The sequence below is a fragment of the Cetorhinus maximus genome, chromosome 14, assembly GCF_964194155.1.
Source record: "Cetorhinus maximus chromosome 14, sCetMax3.hap1.1, whole genome shotgun sequence".
In the NCBI taxonomy this organism is placed as follows: Eukaryota; Metazoa; Chordata; class Chondrichthyes; order Lamniformes; family Cetorhinidae; genus Cetorhinus; species Cetorhinus maximus.
Genome location: NC_135892.1, coordinates 101762677 through 101778260, shown reverse-complemented (window position 1 = coordinate 101778260; position 15584 = coordinate 101762677). Strand labels below are relative to the sequence as shown.

At 43.2% G+C, this 15584-nt stretch overlaps 1 protein-coding gene across 2 annotated transcripts in view; it reads left to right on the top strand.

Annotated features, from left to right (window-relative positions):
- Positions 1-15584, top strand: part of fez2b (fasciculation and elongation protein zeta 2b) — a 174895-nt gene that overhangs the window by 69428 nt on the left and 89883 nt on the right. For both annotated transcript variants that reach the window (XM_078557350.1, XM_078557351.1), the window contains exon 2: positions 12843-12951. In XM_078557350.1, the coding sequence (XP_078413476.1) occupies positions 12843-12951 (109 nt within the window). The remainder of the gene's footprint in view (positions 1-12842; positions 12952-15584) is intronic.

Here is a 15584-nt window from a genome sequence, read left to right as displayed (position 1 = left end):
AGGTTGCCTCCACTGTGGAAGGCCGGGGAGCACCAAGATGTAGCAGCAGGGTTAGGAAAGTTAAGGTATAGTTGCACATGGGTGTTAATCACTTGTACATACTGTTCACTATTGTGAATTAACTCCCAAGAATGTCTCCCTGCCTATGGCCCCTTGTTCTGATGAGCAGTGTTCGTGTCACTCAGATGTGAAACCTTTCTGCACAAGATAAAGGCACGTGTCTCCGTCAAGGGCCTCTTCCCTGTGCTTTGTACAGCCTTCAGACCAAAGTGATGGCCTGGCCTCTCTCTGGACACATTACTGATGACTGCACTTCGATGGTGCTTGTCATTGCTGCCAGAATTTTGTGGGCAGGTGTCAGAGTTCCGCCATCTGCTCTGTGTGCTGTCGCACCTTTAAGGTGGGGCTGACCCCCATCTCTTCAGCACCTGTGACCAGTGACGCTGTGCCCCTGAAGGGGTCAGATGCTAAAGGCAGACAAAGGATCAGATGCTTTTAAAGTTTCATGGCTGCGTCTCTATGATATGGCCCTGATCACAGAGCGCAAGCGAGATGCCCTCGGCTAGACAGAAGTCAGACATTCTCAGAGGCTATGTGAAGATCTATGGAGTGTCCTCACTGTATGTTGTCATCATCCTCCTACAATAGAGCGACTGTTGGGGCCTCCATTGCGTCTCCATGACAGGAGCCTTATCACAGACAGTAAATGTGCTGCCATAAGACAGATAGATGCAATGTGAGGATCTGTGGTGTCTCATCACTGCATGTCGTCATTATCCTCCACAAATCTAGCAGCTATGAAGACCTCCTGAGCGTGCCTGCCTCGTCTGGCCAGTGCGAGGGCCTCATCCCAGTCATTGTCGCCTTCAAGGACCCCCTCACCCTCATCCTCGTCGACATCCTCCTCCATTGGAGGAGACCTCCAACTCCTGCATCTCCTCCTCACCCAGCCTCTCCCTGTTGCAGCGTCAGGTTGTAAAGGGCACAGTAGATGATGGCGATGCGTGACACCCTCTGTGGACTATATTGAAGGACTCCAACCAGACTGGTCCAGACATCAGAATCTCATTTTCAGCATCCCGATGGTCTGCTCCACTAAGTTGCGAGTTGCAGCATGAGCCTCGTTATACCCTCGCTCTGCTGCAGTCTGAGGCTGCCGCATGGGTGTTGTCAGCCATGTCCTCTGCGTGTAGCCCTTGTCCCAGAGGAGCCAAACATGCAGCTTCTGTGGACCCTGGAAGACTTCAGGGATCTGTGACCAATTCAGAATGTAGGATTCATGGACAGCCCTTGGAAAACTGTGTGCAAATCTGCAGGATGTGCTTGTAGTGGTCACATCAACTGCACATTCAGTGAATGGAATCCCTTGTGGTTAACATAGTTGACTGCGTGTTGCGATGGAGACCTGGGCACCACGTGAGTGCAGTTGATGGCACCCTGCACCTGTGGGATACCCGAGATCTGGGCAAATCCAATCGCTCATGCATCCTAAAAACAAAAAGCTAAAAGCTACTGCGGATGCTGGAAATCCAAAACAAAAACAAAATTACCTGGAAAAACTCAGCAGGTCTGGCAGCATCGGTGGAGAAGAAAAGAGCTGACGTTTCGAGTTCTGTTGAAGGGTCATGTTGGACTCGAAACGTCAGCTCTTTTCTTCTCCACCGATGCTGCCAGACCTGCTGAGTTTTTCCAGGTAATTCTGTTTTTGTTTCGCTCATGCATCCTGGCTGTTCTGGTCTCGGGTGAAATGTACAAAGTGCATTTGTGCCCTTCTGAAGCTGGCATCTATGACCTCATGGATGCATTGGTGAGTGGAGACTTGTGTTATCCTTCAGAGGTCACCTGTGAAGCCCTGAAAGGAGCCACTGGCATGGAAACTGAGTGCCGTAGTCACTTCCAAGGCCACTGGCAGTGGATGCACTCTGACTGCCGTGGTGCCAAATCCTGCAGTAGCCGGCAGATGTGACCGACCACTTCCCAGGACATGCGCGGTCTTTTGTGACACTTGTTCTTGAACATCTGCAGGAATGAAAGGTGGCATCTATAGACCCTGGATCTAACCAGGTGCCGAGCAGCAACGGCTGGCTGTGGCTCTTCAACGGCGTGTAAGGGAGCCCCAGCCACCCTTTCTTCTAGAGGGTGCTGCTTCTCCCTCCTTCACAAGATGCCTCCAACACTCTCTTCTCAGTCGTCTTCGCTCTCTGACTGCCACAAGGCATACAGCTAGTTCTCCAGGCTTCATGATCCTGCTGTTGTACTCCTGCAGGATGAAAGAGAGAGATGCGTAGGTTAGCACGAGTGTACTAAGAACCTATCTTGGTTAAGCCAGTAGGCCACTTAACTCATCCTGGAGAATACTGGCCACCACTTGGATGGCCAGAGATTGGTGCGCTGCATGGCTGTGGGAAACCCCACCCACCTCCACCCCACTCCACCTGACCAGTTGGCGGCAGCTTTGCCCATTAGATTGCATGCTGTGCTCTCAGCTCAGGTACAGGCATTCTCCTAACCTGTGCTCCAAGACTGCACTGTTAGCTTGAACCATGGGAGAGACTGGTCCAAATCAGGATGATGACATTGCACGGGCCTGTGAGTATCTCCACACGTGGTGCTCCACGGTCAGCTTTAGGAAGGAGATTGTACAACGTGCCCAGTCGTCCAACTGTTCTGCAGTCTACGAGGGATGATTCCAGTGGGCTGGGTTTATAATGATATGCAGATGTATTACAATGAGTTCCCCAATGACCAATGGCGAGAAATGCAGCCCGCCATCAGCGGGCGGAGCGGACGATCGCAAACTGGTTTCATGAGGTTATGAAAGCGATTTTTGGCTGCCTTGCCATATTGTCCACTCATGCCACTGAATACGCCCGTGCCAACGGGCACAGAAATTGCCAGCCCCTGTTTTAGTGGCAACCTTATTTCACTGGCTCCACCAAAATTGTTTTGTTTCTGCACAAATTGCATTTTTATGGAATCCATACTCCTGCCAAATAATACCTTTTTAAAATTGTGCACCATGGCTAGATTCAATGTTTGAGTTGTATTTTCTGTTCTAAACAGAGTTCTTTAGCAGCACCTGTCTTGCATTTGGGATTTCTACTTTGGATGTGTATTGTTTGATTGGTAGGGGAAGGGGAGGGGAGCATGATCACAGATGGTGAATTTTAAAGCAAGAGGGCTTTCTACCATCATGAATACATAAAATATTCAGGCTAAAGATATTTATTTCCACTTTTACCTCCTTTTCTGAAGGTGGCGGCTTATGGTGTACTATGATCTCTTAGATGTCAGCAGTTCTCCAGTCTTTTGTTTAGGTAGTAATCTGCTCACGTGTGAGCAGACAGCTAATAGTTACTTGAGCTGACCAATGCTTCTGTCTTGGGGGTGAGGAGAAAATGTAAAACGTTAAGTAGCTATATGTTATAATCAACATAATTGGCAATAGATTTACTAATGTTGATTCACCAACAGAAAAATCAGGGTTAGAAGCATACAACTGACCCATAGAATGCTAAGTAGACCAGAAAATTCCTGGTTTGATTCCACATTCTGACAGGCATGCAGAGGGCTATTTTCCCTGGGTACTTTAGATGCTAAAGCGTCTCCTAGATGACCAAAATGTGGTCATCAAAATGTGCCTGCTTAACCCACTTTTAGCGTAAGAGGCCATCTTGGTAAAGGAGCACTAGGAGGGGTTGACCAAAGTATCATTAAAATCCTGACGACAAATTAGAGTGGCTCCTAATGCTTATTAAAGAGGCTGAATGCCGTTTTTTGCTGGTTAGCCCTGCAAGTAATGACTTTTCCTAACAACAAAGCAGCTGAACAAGAATAATGAAGTGATTAGTGAGGATCTGAGCACTACTTGTAGCCATTGCTCCACTTTCAATGTTCATGACTGACTATACTGCATTTCAAGATGAGTGCCAACACAGGCTTCAGGAGTTGTGTGGAGTGAATTGGGAGGCAGCAAGAATGCTATCATCTGGAGAGAGCCCAGTATGTCCCTGCTCCACGATTCCCATTCACTACCTCCGAGCATCTGTTCAGTTAGCACATTGCTCTGTTGGAAGACAGATCTAGGAGCAACTGAGATACTCTCCAAGTCCCTTTCAAACCAGGAGCTCAGAGCCACCATGGCAACTGCCTGAGCTTCCATTGCAACACTTTGCCATTCTCTTGAAACTCCTGTGACTTCCATCAGACCCTGCATGATGTTGGGCTGCACAGGTTGTTGGATGTAATTGGAAAGTCTCCACACTGATTCTTTGTCAAGCCACAAGCCAAGCCAGAGGTGAACTCCCCCACGCTTCTACCTATGAACTGTAAGCTTTTAGGAGGGTTGGCTATTACACTAAGCATTTGATGTGTATGTGACCAGGCCCCCCACCCCAACAAGGTGGCACTTCTGGTGCTGCTTCCAGTTGACGTGGCTACTGCTGCCCTCTAATGTCCAGTGCAATCCACTGTGAGGATCCATGTTCTACACAAGTCTCCAAGATACATGTGCTAGTTTCTGAGCTGGTGATGCCCATTGATGCAGTGCCTTCTTCCTCGCTGTTGACCTCCTCTTCCTCCAGGGGTAAGGTGGCTTCTGCCCCTGGAAGTCTGCAGTGATTAAAGCTAGAAAGGTCAGGGTACAGTGCATTAGGCCAAAATAAGAGGATGTGCGTGATGAGATTATATGGAGCTCCTCTGTGAGGATAGGTTTAGGGTATTAGGAATTAGGAGTAGTTCTGGATATGTAAGGAATCTGGAGTGGCCACATACCTTGAAGCAAGATGTCCCCATGTTCTATATATGGCCATGGCATCTGCCACTCCCCTGCCAATCACCGTCAGCTGCCTCAATGGGTGTGATTTGATGCTGTTGGGCTTCCCATTTCTGATCAGGTCCTGGTGGCGCCTGTTATGTGCTATCTCGTCCTGAAAAATAGTGGTGATTGTGAGCAAATGTATTTGTTTGTGTGTGGTGTGTGTGATGGTTGAACATTTCAAAATGTGATTGGAGGTCTGAGTCATATGTATGAAGGATTGCAATAGCGTGGGTTATGTGAATATCAGTATAAAGCTTTTTAAAAATTCATTCATGGGATGTGGATGTTGCTGGCTAGGCCAGCATTTATTGCCCATCCCTAATTGCCCTTGAGAAGGTGGTGGTGAGCTGCCGCCTTGAAATGCTGCAGTCCATGTGGCAGAGGCACACCCACAGTGCTGTTAGGGAGGGAGTTCTAGGATTTTGAACCAGCAACAGTGAAGGAACGGCGTTATATTTCTAAGTCAGGATGGTGAGTGGCTTGGAAGGGAGCTTCCAGGTGGTGGAGTTCCCATGTGTCTGCTGCCCTTGTCCTTCTAAATGGCAGTGATCGTGGGTTTGGAAGATGCTGTCTATGCAGGCTTGGTGAGCTCCTGTAGTGCACCTTGTAGATGGTAGACACTGCCACTGTACTTCGGTGGTGAAGGGAGCCAATGTTTGTGGATGTGGTGCCAATCAAGCGGGCTGCTTTATCCTGAATGGTGTCAAGCTTTTTGAGTGTTGTTGGAGCTGCACTCATCGAGGCTAGTGGAGAGTATTCCATCACACTCTTGACTTGTGCCTTGTGGAAGGTGGTCAGGCTTTGGGGAGTCAGGAGGTGAGTTACTCGTCACAGGAGGGAGTCAGGAGTGAGTTACTCATTGCACTATTCCTAGCCTCTGACCTGCTGTTGTAGCCACAGTATTTATATGGCTAGTCCAGTTCACTTTCTGGTCAATGGTAACCCCCCCAGGATGTTAATGCCATTGAACGTCAAGAGGTAATGGTTAGATTCTCTCTTGTTGGTGATGGTCATTGCCCAGCACTTGGGTGGCACAAATGTTACTTGCCACTTGTCAGTCCAAGCATGGCTATTGTCCAGGTCTTGCTGCATTTGGACATGGACTGCTTCAATATCTGAGGAACCGTGAATGGTGCTGAACATTGTGCAATCATCAGCGAACATCCCCACTTCTGATCTTATGATGGAAGGAAGGTCATTGATGAAGCAGCTGAAGATGGTTAGGCCGAGGTCACTGCCCTGAGGAACTCCTGCAGTAATGTCCTGTAGCTGAGATGACTGACCTCCAACAACCACAACCATCTTCCTTCGTCCTACCTATGACTCCATCCAGTAGAGAGTTTTCCCCCGATTCCCTGATTCATGGACTCCAGTTTTGCTAGCGCTCCCTGATGCCACAGTCGGTCAAATGTTGGCTTGATGTTAAGGACAGTCAATCTCACCTCACCTCAGGAGTTCACCTCTTGTTCATGTTTGAACCAAGGCGTGTCAAATTGTTAATTGTTTTTCTCAGTACTGGAGCCATGTCCTGGGTCCAGGATGCCTGACTTTGACTGCATTGGCATTCTTTCGTGCCCAGTACATTATTTGCCTCCGTGGCCTCCTTCCCCCCACCTCCCTATGTGCATAGAACATCCCTCCTCCTCTGTACCTCCTCTACCAGAACCTCCAAATGCTACTTCTGGGAAACTTTTGAGCCCACTCCCTCAGTCCTGGAGCCATCCTGATACATGTAGTTGTCTGTTAGCCAGCGCACTCCATACCTTCAGTGGGTCTGTGTGCAAACACTGCTGTCTGAAAATTGTGCTAATCAGTGGTTGACGGCATGTTTAAATCATGACAATCTCCAATTAGCCCCAAAATTGTGAGCTCAAACCAGTCTTTTATCAGGCATGTATTATTGGCACAGCATTGACTTGGTGCCTGTTTTCATTCCATCCCAAAATAACCCCTACTTTTTAAAAACAATATACCTTATAGTATTTATAAAAGTGTATTACATAATTCAAATAAGGCATTACATAAAGTGCAATACAGAAAATCTCTCTCAGCACATTATGTGGCACTTACAATTACCAGTTACATTTATAGTATACATTTCTTGTAGAACATTTTCTAGTGCTTACAAAATAACCCTCTCAGAATTAGCATTCCTGGTTGCTATCCAGTGACAGACTGACTGGAAAATAAGTGTGAATGAATGTCTGGTGAGAACAGATGCCCTTCAAGGTGAAATAGGCTGCAGGCAATCAATATCCAGGCTTGCCCATGGGAAATGGACCGTCAGGCAATGTTTTGCCAGCAACATGGGACTGTACCTCAATGAAGGTTAGGGCCTTAATGAGAAATAGGGAAAAGGGAGCGTTTTAGTGGAGATTTTGAAAACTATGGTGCAATAAATGGACATGTATTTTTCAGTATTATATGGGTATGGGAATGCATCAAAACATATATCCTATACGAATGCTACAAATTTATCCCATCTAATTTGCACTTTGTTATTGAAAGTGACTACATTTTGTAAAGGGGTGTGATTATTATTTTGATTAAGATTGTAGCAAACATTGGATATTTCAAAGAAAGAGAAATGTATATTAATATTCTATTTTATTACTTCTTAAAGTGCTTCAGATATGCTTATTTTACTTTGAAGTGTAGTGGACATTATGCAAAAGTGGCAGCCATTTTGCACATAAAAGCAACCTCTCCCCTCACCCCTCCAAAAGCACTGAGATAAATGACCTGATAATCGGTTTTTGGTGGTATTGGTCACGGTAGAACTGTTGAAGGGCATTACGGGAACATTTTGAAGAAAGACCTACATTTACATAGTATTTTTACACTGTTTGAGAAATGTCTCAAAAGTGATTCCCAATTACTTGGAAGCCTACTGGTAGTTGCTATGTAGAGAAATGTAGCAGCATAGTAGGGGTCACAAACTGTAAACTAACCAGTTTTTGGTATATCGGTTGAGGGGCGAACGTTGGCCAGGGCATCAGAGGAACTTTCTGCCTTGTGAGTAGTGCCTCAGGATCCTTGTCCACCTGAGTCACAAAAAACATCCTTCGATTTAAAGTCTCAGCTAAAGAATGGTGTTTTGAATAATGCACCATTCCCTCGGTGTTGAACTAAAGTGCTAGGCTAGATTATGAATCATAGTATGGAATATGAATCCCCTAGCCCTCTGAATCAGTGATATGAGTGCTACCAATTAGCTTAATTTTGAATGTTCTTTTTTCTTGATTCTTTCGCAGAATGTGAGCGTCGCTGGCAAGGCCAGCATTTGTTGCCCATCCCTAACTGCCCTTGAACTTGGCTTGCTCGGCCGTTTTAGAGGGCAGTTAAGAGTCAACCACATTGCTGTGGGGTCACATGTAGGCCAGACTGGGAATGGACAGCAGATTTCCTTCCCTAAAGGGACATTAGTGCCAACCAGATTGTTTCATTGTCACCATAATCCAGATTTATTAATTGAATTTAAATTCCACCAGCTGCTATGGTGGGATTTAAACCCATGTCCCCAGAGGATTAGCCTGGGTCTCTGGATTACTAGTCCAGTGACGTTACCACTGCACCACCATCTCCCCATCAACATTCTAAAAGTTTTCAGGTAGATATGTTTCCTTATCATTTTTGTAGTTATTATTGCTATCTAGCTAATTGAACTTCACAACTTTCCCAGTTGACATTTAATATTGATCAGCCAGCATTTCCAGTTGCTTATGGCATGGCTCAAGTTCAACATGTGGATTTGTAATATTGTGAAGTGTACTATAAACATGCTTTTGCTAAGAGTTCATTGTGTTAATGAAAATAAAACCATGTTGTACTACTGTAGCCTGTAGCAGAAATTGCTTTGAATTATGCTGAGATTGTCTAAAACACAGACTAGAGAATAATGCTTTTATTACAATTCAAATACATTCATCCAATGTTACATGTATGAACAAAAGAGCCCATCTTTTGGTGATGACCCGTGGAAGTTGCGCTGAGAACTTTTGTACATGCTTTTAGGCAGCAAATTGCTTTTGCTGAGCTGGCCCATTGTAATGTGACTTTCCTGACCCCGCCCTGTCTCCTTGCAGTGTATTGTACCTTCCAGACAGCACGTCTCATGAATCATAGGCAGCATCAGAAATGTGCCATACCAGACATTATATTTGCAAGTCATTATCCCTATAAATCCAACTTTCCCACTATTTAATGATCATTGTACATTTTGCTGTGCAGTTTTTGAGGTCAATTGTAGCATCCCCAACACTGTCCAGATATTTATGGCTCAGCACCATAATGTTCAATGCCATTAATGCCTAATGTCCCATTAGGGGAGCCTGCAAAAAAAATGTACAGAAAAACAAGGTGATGTTTATCATGCTCCTTTAGTGTAATTAATATATGTAAATAAGAAATTATAGTGGAATTTGAAGAGGGATAAACTGCAATTCAAGCCCTGTTTATGAAAACTGGTGATTGAGAGATAATCCAAAGCCAGTGTTCACATTTTCTGTATGTGAAATTAACTGAAATGGACATACATTTCCGATAGTGTTTTGACACATTTGAAAAATCTCATAGCTTTTACAAACTGCTATTCCATTTTTGAAATGTATTGTTTCCCTAAACTTTGCTAAGAAAATTGCAAATTTTAGCACCTTAAAGACTGCAGCGCTGATCAATCTGACTATCTCAAGGTACTTTTGATGTTGTATTTTAAGTGGTTCTGTCTGATGTTCCATGAGACTTTTTTCACTGTCAGCAATTCTTGTAAGCAGTTCAGCTTTCTTTTTCTGCAACAGCTTGATTATATATCTTTGATTTTGAGTGCCAGGATTTAGCACTCGGCATTTCCATTGCAGCAAACATTAGAGAATTTTAAATGCCCATGTGATCTGGTTAACCTTATTGAAGAAACCAGTATTTGGATGTCTTTTTCCTGTCTGTGGAACAGCTTGTGGAACAAGCAGTATTACCTTGCTGAACTGCATAGTCTCAGTCTGCTGTTCACCACCTGACTAGCAGCCTCACAGAAAAGGAGCTCTGCCCAGGTTGAACACCTGGCCCCACTACACTGCTTCTGTTGGAGGTTCTGTGCCACCACCTACAAGACTGGTTCATCTCTGTGTGCCTGTCTCATTTTGTGAAGTCAACATCACTGGAAAAGTGAATTATACAGCATCAGTTTTCAACCAGCTGATGTCTTTGAAGTAATACCTCATTGGACTTTGACTCTGGAACCAACATGACCCAGTATTTATTTTCTTGGTGGTCTGTACTGTGAATCCTTCTTTTCTCTATCCCTTTCTTTACTGCCTGAGTGTGGAGCTGATGTTGCGACCTTCCTCCCGCATTTTGAATTTATGCAAATAAACTAACCCTTTGAGTTCATCCTATCTTGAGTTTGCTGTGGGGTTATTAAAGAAAATTGGATCACACAAAACCCAGGTGCTGGGGAAATACACCACCGCTTATAAAGAAGGAAACAAATCAAAACACATTTCTGTTTACGGACAGGTGGTGAGAAAAGAAATTAGTGCTGTTTAAATTAACCCCCCTCGTGTCCATAACATGCTGCTCCATAAAAATTGCATTTAATCAATGCTTGACTGTTAAACCTGCAGGTTTTTGGTTTAGCATCTCCAAGCATGCTCAAATTATAATAATCTGTAATGAGGACCAAATCTTTGTGCTAAATTCAAACTTTGAAACAGGCTAAAACAAAAACAGAATTACCTGGAAAAACTCAGCAGGCCTGGCAGCATCGGCGGAGAAGAAATCAGCCAACGTTTCGAGCCTTCATGGCCCTTCGGCAGAACCATGAAGGCTCGAAACGTTGGCTGATTTCTTCTCCGCCGATGCTGCCAGGCCTGCTGAGTTTTTCCAGGTAATTCTGTTTTTGTTTTGGATTTCCAGCATCCGCAGTAGCTTTTAGCTTTTTGTTTTTATCTTTGAAACAGGCTAACCTGATTAGCAATGTACCCATTTAACACCTGTTTTCACCCTTTGGCCAGAATAAATACTTGGCCTATAGTATTGCTTTGCAAGTTTCTAAGAGATTTTTGCAAACTTTTTTCATCTTTTGTGACTGGTTTCTAGTCTACCTGCCTGTGTTTATTTGTTCATTTCTCACACCCTCCCTGCTCATTTTTTTCCCTCCTAGCTCATTCTTTCTCCCTCACTCATTCTTCCTCTCTTTTTCTCTCTCTCCCCTCTTGTTCTTTATCCTCTCTTTTACTCTCTCTCAGCTAACTGAGGAGGCACAACTGTATGTTTTGTTTTTACATTTGCCTATCCTTCTGACTTGGCGGATAGCTTGGACGCAGGAAGTTAAACTGGGATAAGTGAATAAGAAAGTAACTAAGCGGTGAGAATTGAATATCTTGTTTTCATGTCAGCAAATGTTTCTGAAATTGTTAGAAGTTTGTGTTGTCAAGGTGGTACAGGGAGGTGAGCAATTTTTAAAATAGCATTCATAATCATGGTAAAATACAAACATGAAGTAGGAGCAGGAGTAAGCCACTTGGCTCCTCTAGCTTAGCCCACTATTCAATAAAATCATGGCTGATCTCATTGTAACCTCAACTCCACATTATCACCTACCCCTGATAACCTCTCACCCCCTTGCTTATCAAGAATCTATCCACCTCTGCTTTAAAAATATTCAAAGACTCTCTTTCTCAAAAGGCGATAGAAGCAGAGTTCCAAAGCCTCAGGACCCTCTGAGAGAAAAAATTTCTCCCTATCTTTGTCTTAAATGGGCAAGCCCTTATTTTTAGACAGTGACCCCTTGTTCTAATTTTCCCACAAGAGGAAACATTCTTTCCACATTCACCCTGTCAAGACCTCTCAGAATCTTGTTTTTCAATCAAGTTGCCTCTTACTCTTCTAAACTCCAGCGGATGCAAGCCTGGCCTGTTCAATCTTTCATCATAAGACCATTCCAGGTATTAGCCTAGCAAACCTTCTCTACTACTAACGCTTTTACATCCTTCCTTAAATAAGGAGACCAATACTGTACATAGTACTCCAGATGTTATCTCACCAATGCCCTGAAAACTGAAGTATAACCACCCTACTTTGTATTCAATTCCCCCTGCAATAAATGATAACATGAATGTTAATGGTGAGTCGATACATTCACTGAACTCATTTGTGCTTGTTAGACATAGATTCTTTATCTATAACTTATTGTTCACAATTTGATCATTTAATTTTTAGAGTGCTATCATTCACTACCCTGCGTAAACCCTTCAGTTGCCCCATGCAACTGGGATAATGCCATTTGTAGTGTTGCATTCTGGTTGGAATAGAAAGAACCATTCTCTAGAAACTAGTTGCTGCTTTGACCACTGAAAGTATGATACTATGTTGACATTCAATAAGTACTAGTGAGACATCATAGTTACTGTGTTACATTAGTTGGTCTTTGTGCCTGTCGGTGATTTGCTAGTGCTAATCTTTGGTGTTGTTTTCACTGTCAAAATGTCCACTTTGAACTGCTTTTGTTACAGTGTAATTCCTTTGTCAAAATTTGACTTAAGTATTGACTGTCGCAAAGTTACCATCCTGAACGTTTGATCAAATGGTTCTCTTGCCTCATCCCTTTTTCATACAACCTTCCTCAGTGGCTTTGTAAGGCAAACTATGCCAAGGTTGCTCAGATGTTTCTTAATTTTTTTGTGGAAAAGTATCTTGTTTTGCTTTATCACTCTTACTACAGTACCTGACCAAATGGGAACAAGGTAATTAACCTTTGGGCAGGGTGGCTGGAGATCCAGGCTATGCTGCTCCTCGATGCCCATTTGAGTCAACGTTGCATAAATATGGAAGGAAGTGCAAAGTTATAAAGTTTAAAACATCAGATGTTCTAAACATACATGTTTCCTTATATATAATTATGTCTGAGACATTGTTGCATTGATCTGAAGTTTCTATTATTTGCTTAAGGTGAAGTTGAATTTCTGCCAGATTGTAAACAGCAGCTTACCTCATTGACACTCTGTTGATGCATCTGTTTTCTCTCCAGGATTTGGAATGCACTGACCGATAACTATGGTAATGTAATGGCTGTGGACTGGAAGACATCCCACACTCGTGCTTTGCACCTGCCAACACTGAATCTATCAGAAAAGGCGGTGAGTGATTCACCATTACTGACTTGGGCATCACTGAATTTTCAGATTTTGGTCTCTGCTAATAAAATCAGCCTATCAGTTGTGTGAAACAGTCTGGTGCTGTGAACTTTATGGGTTACTACATAAAATTTATACATAATAGAATTGTATTTCTAAGCCTAATCTTTTGGGAATCAGTGATTAAAGGGCCACAAAAAACAGTTTGCTGCTAAAAAAAGATGTAAATTTATGATCCTTTTTATATTGGTCTTTTCATTCCGAATTTATTTATGTATCTCTTCCGCCTACTTGCCAGCAGACTTGTAGGCTCATGTAACAAAGTGTAAATTCTTTCAGAATTCAAATGAAAAGACTACAAGTAGAAAAACAGCTTTATAACCTTGTTCAGACATTGCACGTGGTGCAGCCAGATCAATTTGTGTGTACAGTTTTCGTCGCCATATTTAAGGAAGGGAATACTTGCATTCAAACCATTACAGTGAAGATTCACTAAATTGGTCCCTTGGATGAGGGATTGTCCTATGATGAGAGGCTGAGTAGATTAAGCCTATATTCTCTGGAGTTTAGAAGAATGAAAGGCGATCTCATTGAAACATACAAGCTTCTGAAGGGGCTTGATAGGGTAGATGTTAAGAGATTGTTTCCACTGGTCAATAATAATGGGGAACCAGGAAATGGCAGCGGAGTTGAATAAATACTTTGCATCAGTCTTCAAGGTAGAATACACTAGTAGCATTCCAAAAATACTAAATAATCAAGGGGCAAAAGGGGAGAGGAAATAAATACAATAACTATCACTAGAGAAAAAATACTAGGGAAATTAATGGGACTAAAGGCTGATAAGTCCCCTGGACCTGATAGGTTGTATCCTAGGATATTAAAGGAAGTAGCTACACAGATAGTGGATGCGCTGGTAATAATCTTCCAAGAATCCTTAGATTCTGGAAAAATCCCAGAAGATTGGAAAACTTGTATTGTATTGTCCTTATTCAAAAAAGGAAGGAGACAAAAAACAAGTAACAATAGGCCAATTAGCTTTACATCCGTCATTGGGAAAATGTTACAGTTTATTATAAAGGATGTAATAGCAGAGCATTTAGAAATGCATAATATAAGCAAGCAGAGTCAGCATGGCTTCATGGAGAGGAAATCATGTCTGACAAATTTATTAGAATTCTTTGAGGAGGTAACAAGCCAGATAGATAAAGGGGAACCAGTAGGCGTAATATATTTGGATTTCCAAAAGGCGCTCAATAAGGTACCGCACATCAGACTACTTAATAAGATAAGAGCCCATGGTGTTGGGGGTAGTATATTAGCATGGATAGAGGATTGGCTAACCAATAGAAGACAGAGTTGGGATAAGAGAAGCATTTTTAGGATGGAAGCCTGTAACTAGTGGAGTGCCACAGGGATCAGTGCTGGGCCACAATTATTTACAATATAGATTAATGACTCAGATGAGGGAAATGAATGTACTGTCGCCAGGTTTGCAGATGACACAAAAATAGATGGGAAGGCAAGTAGTGAGAATGATAGAGTCTACAGAGGGATATAGACAGGTTAAGTGACTGGTAAAAAATTTGGCAGATGGAATGTAATGTGGGAAAATGTGAAATTATGCACATTGGCAGGAAGAATAGAGGAGCTGAATATTATTTAAATGGAGAAAAACTGCAGAAAGCTGCAGCACTGAGAGATTTGGGAGTCCTCATGCATGAATCCCAAAAAGCTAACGTAACAAGTTCAGCAGGTAATAGGGAAGGCAATTGGAATGTTGGCCTTTATTTCAAAGGGAATGGGGTATAAAAGTAGGGAAGTCTTGCTAAAACTATACAAGGCTACACTTAGAATACTGTGAACAGTTTTGGTCTCCTTATCTAAGGAAAGATACACTTGCATTTGAGGCAGTCCAGAGAAGATTCACTAAGTTTATCCTGGGTATGGAGGGATTTTCTTATGAGGCGAGGTTGAGTAGGTTGGGCCTGTATTCATTGGAGTTTAGAAGAATGAGAGGGGACCTTATTAAAACATATAAGATTCTTAGGGGGCTCAGCAGGATAGATGCTGAGAGGTGTTTCCCCTTGTGGGAGAGTGTAGGACCAGAGGGCATAATCTCAGAGTAAGGGGTTGCTCATGTAAGACAGAGATGAGGAGGAATTTCTTCTCTGAGGGTAATAAATCTGTGTAAATCTTTATCGCAGAGGGCTGCAGAGGCTGGGTCGTTAAGTATATTCAAGGCTGAGATAGAAACATTTTTAATCAGTAAGAGAATCAAGGGTTATGGGGAAAAGGCAGGAAAGTGGAGTTGAAGATTATCAGATCAGTCATAATCTCATTGAATGGTGGAGCAGATTTGATGGGCCTAATGGCCTATTTCTGTTCCTACGTCTTATGGTCAGGGAATCTAAAACATCTAAAAAGGGGCCATTTGGGTCTGAGATGAGGAGAAATTACTTCACGCAAAGTGTCGTGAGCCTTTGGAATTCTCTACCCCAGAGGGCTGTGGATTCTCCATCGTTGAATACATTTAAAGCTGGGACAGATTTTTGGTCTCTCAGGGAATCGAGGAATAAGGAAGTGGGTGGGAAAGTGGAGTTGAAGCCCAAGATCAGCCAAAATGAGGAAGGAAA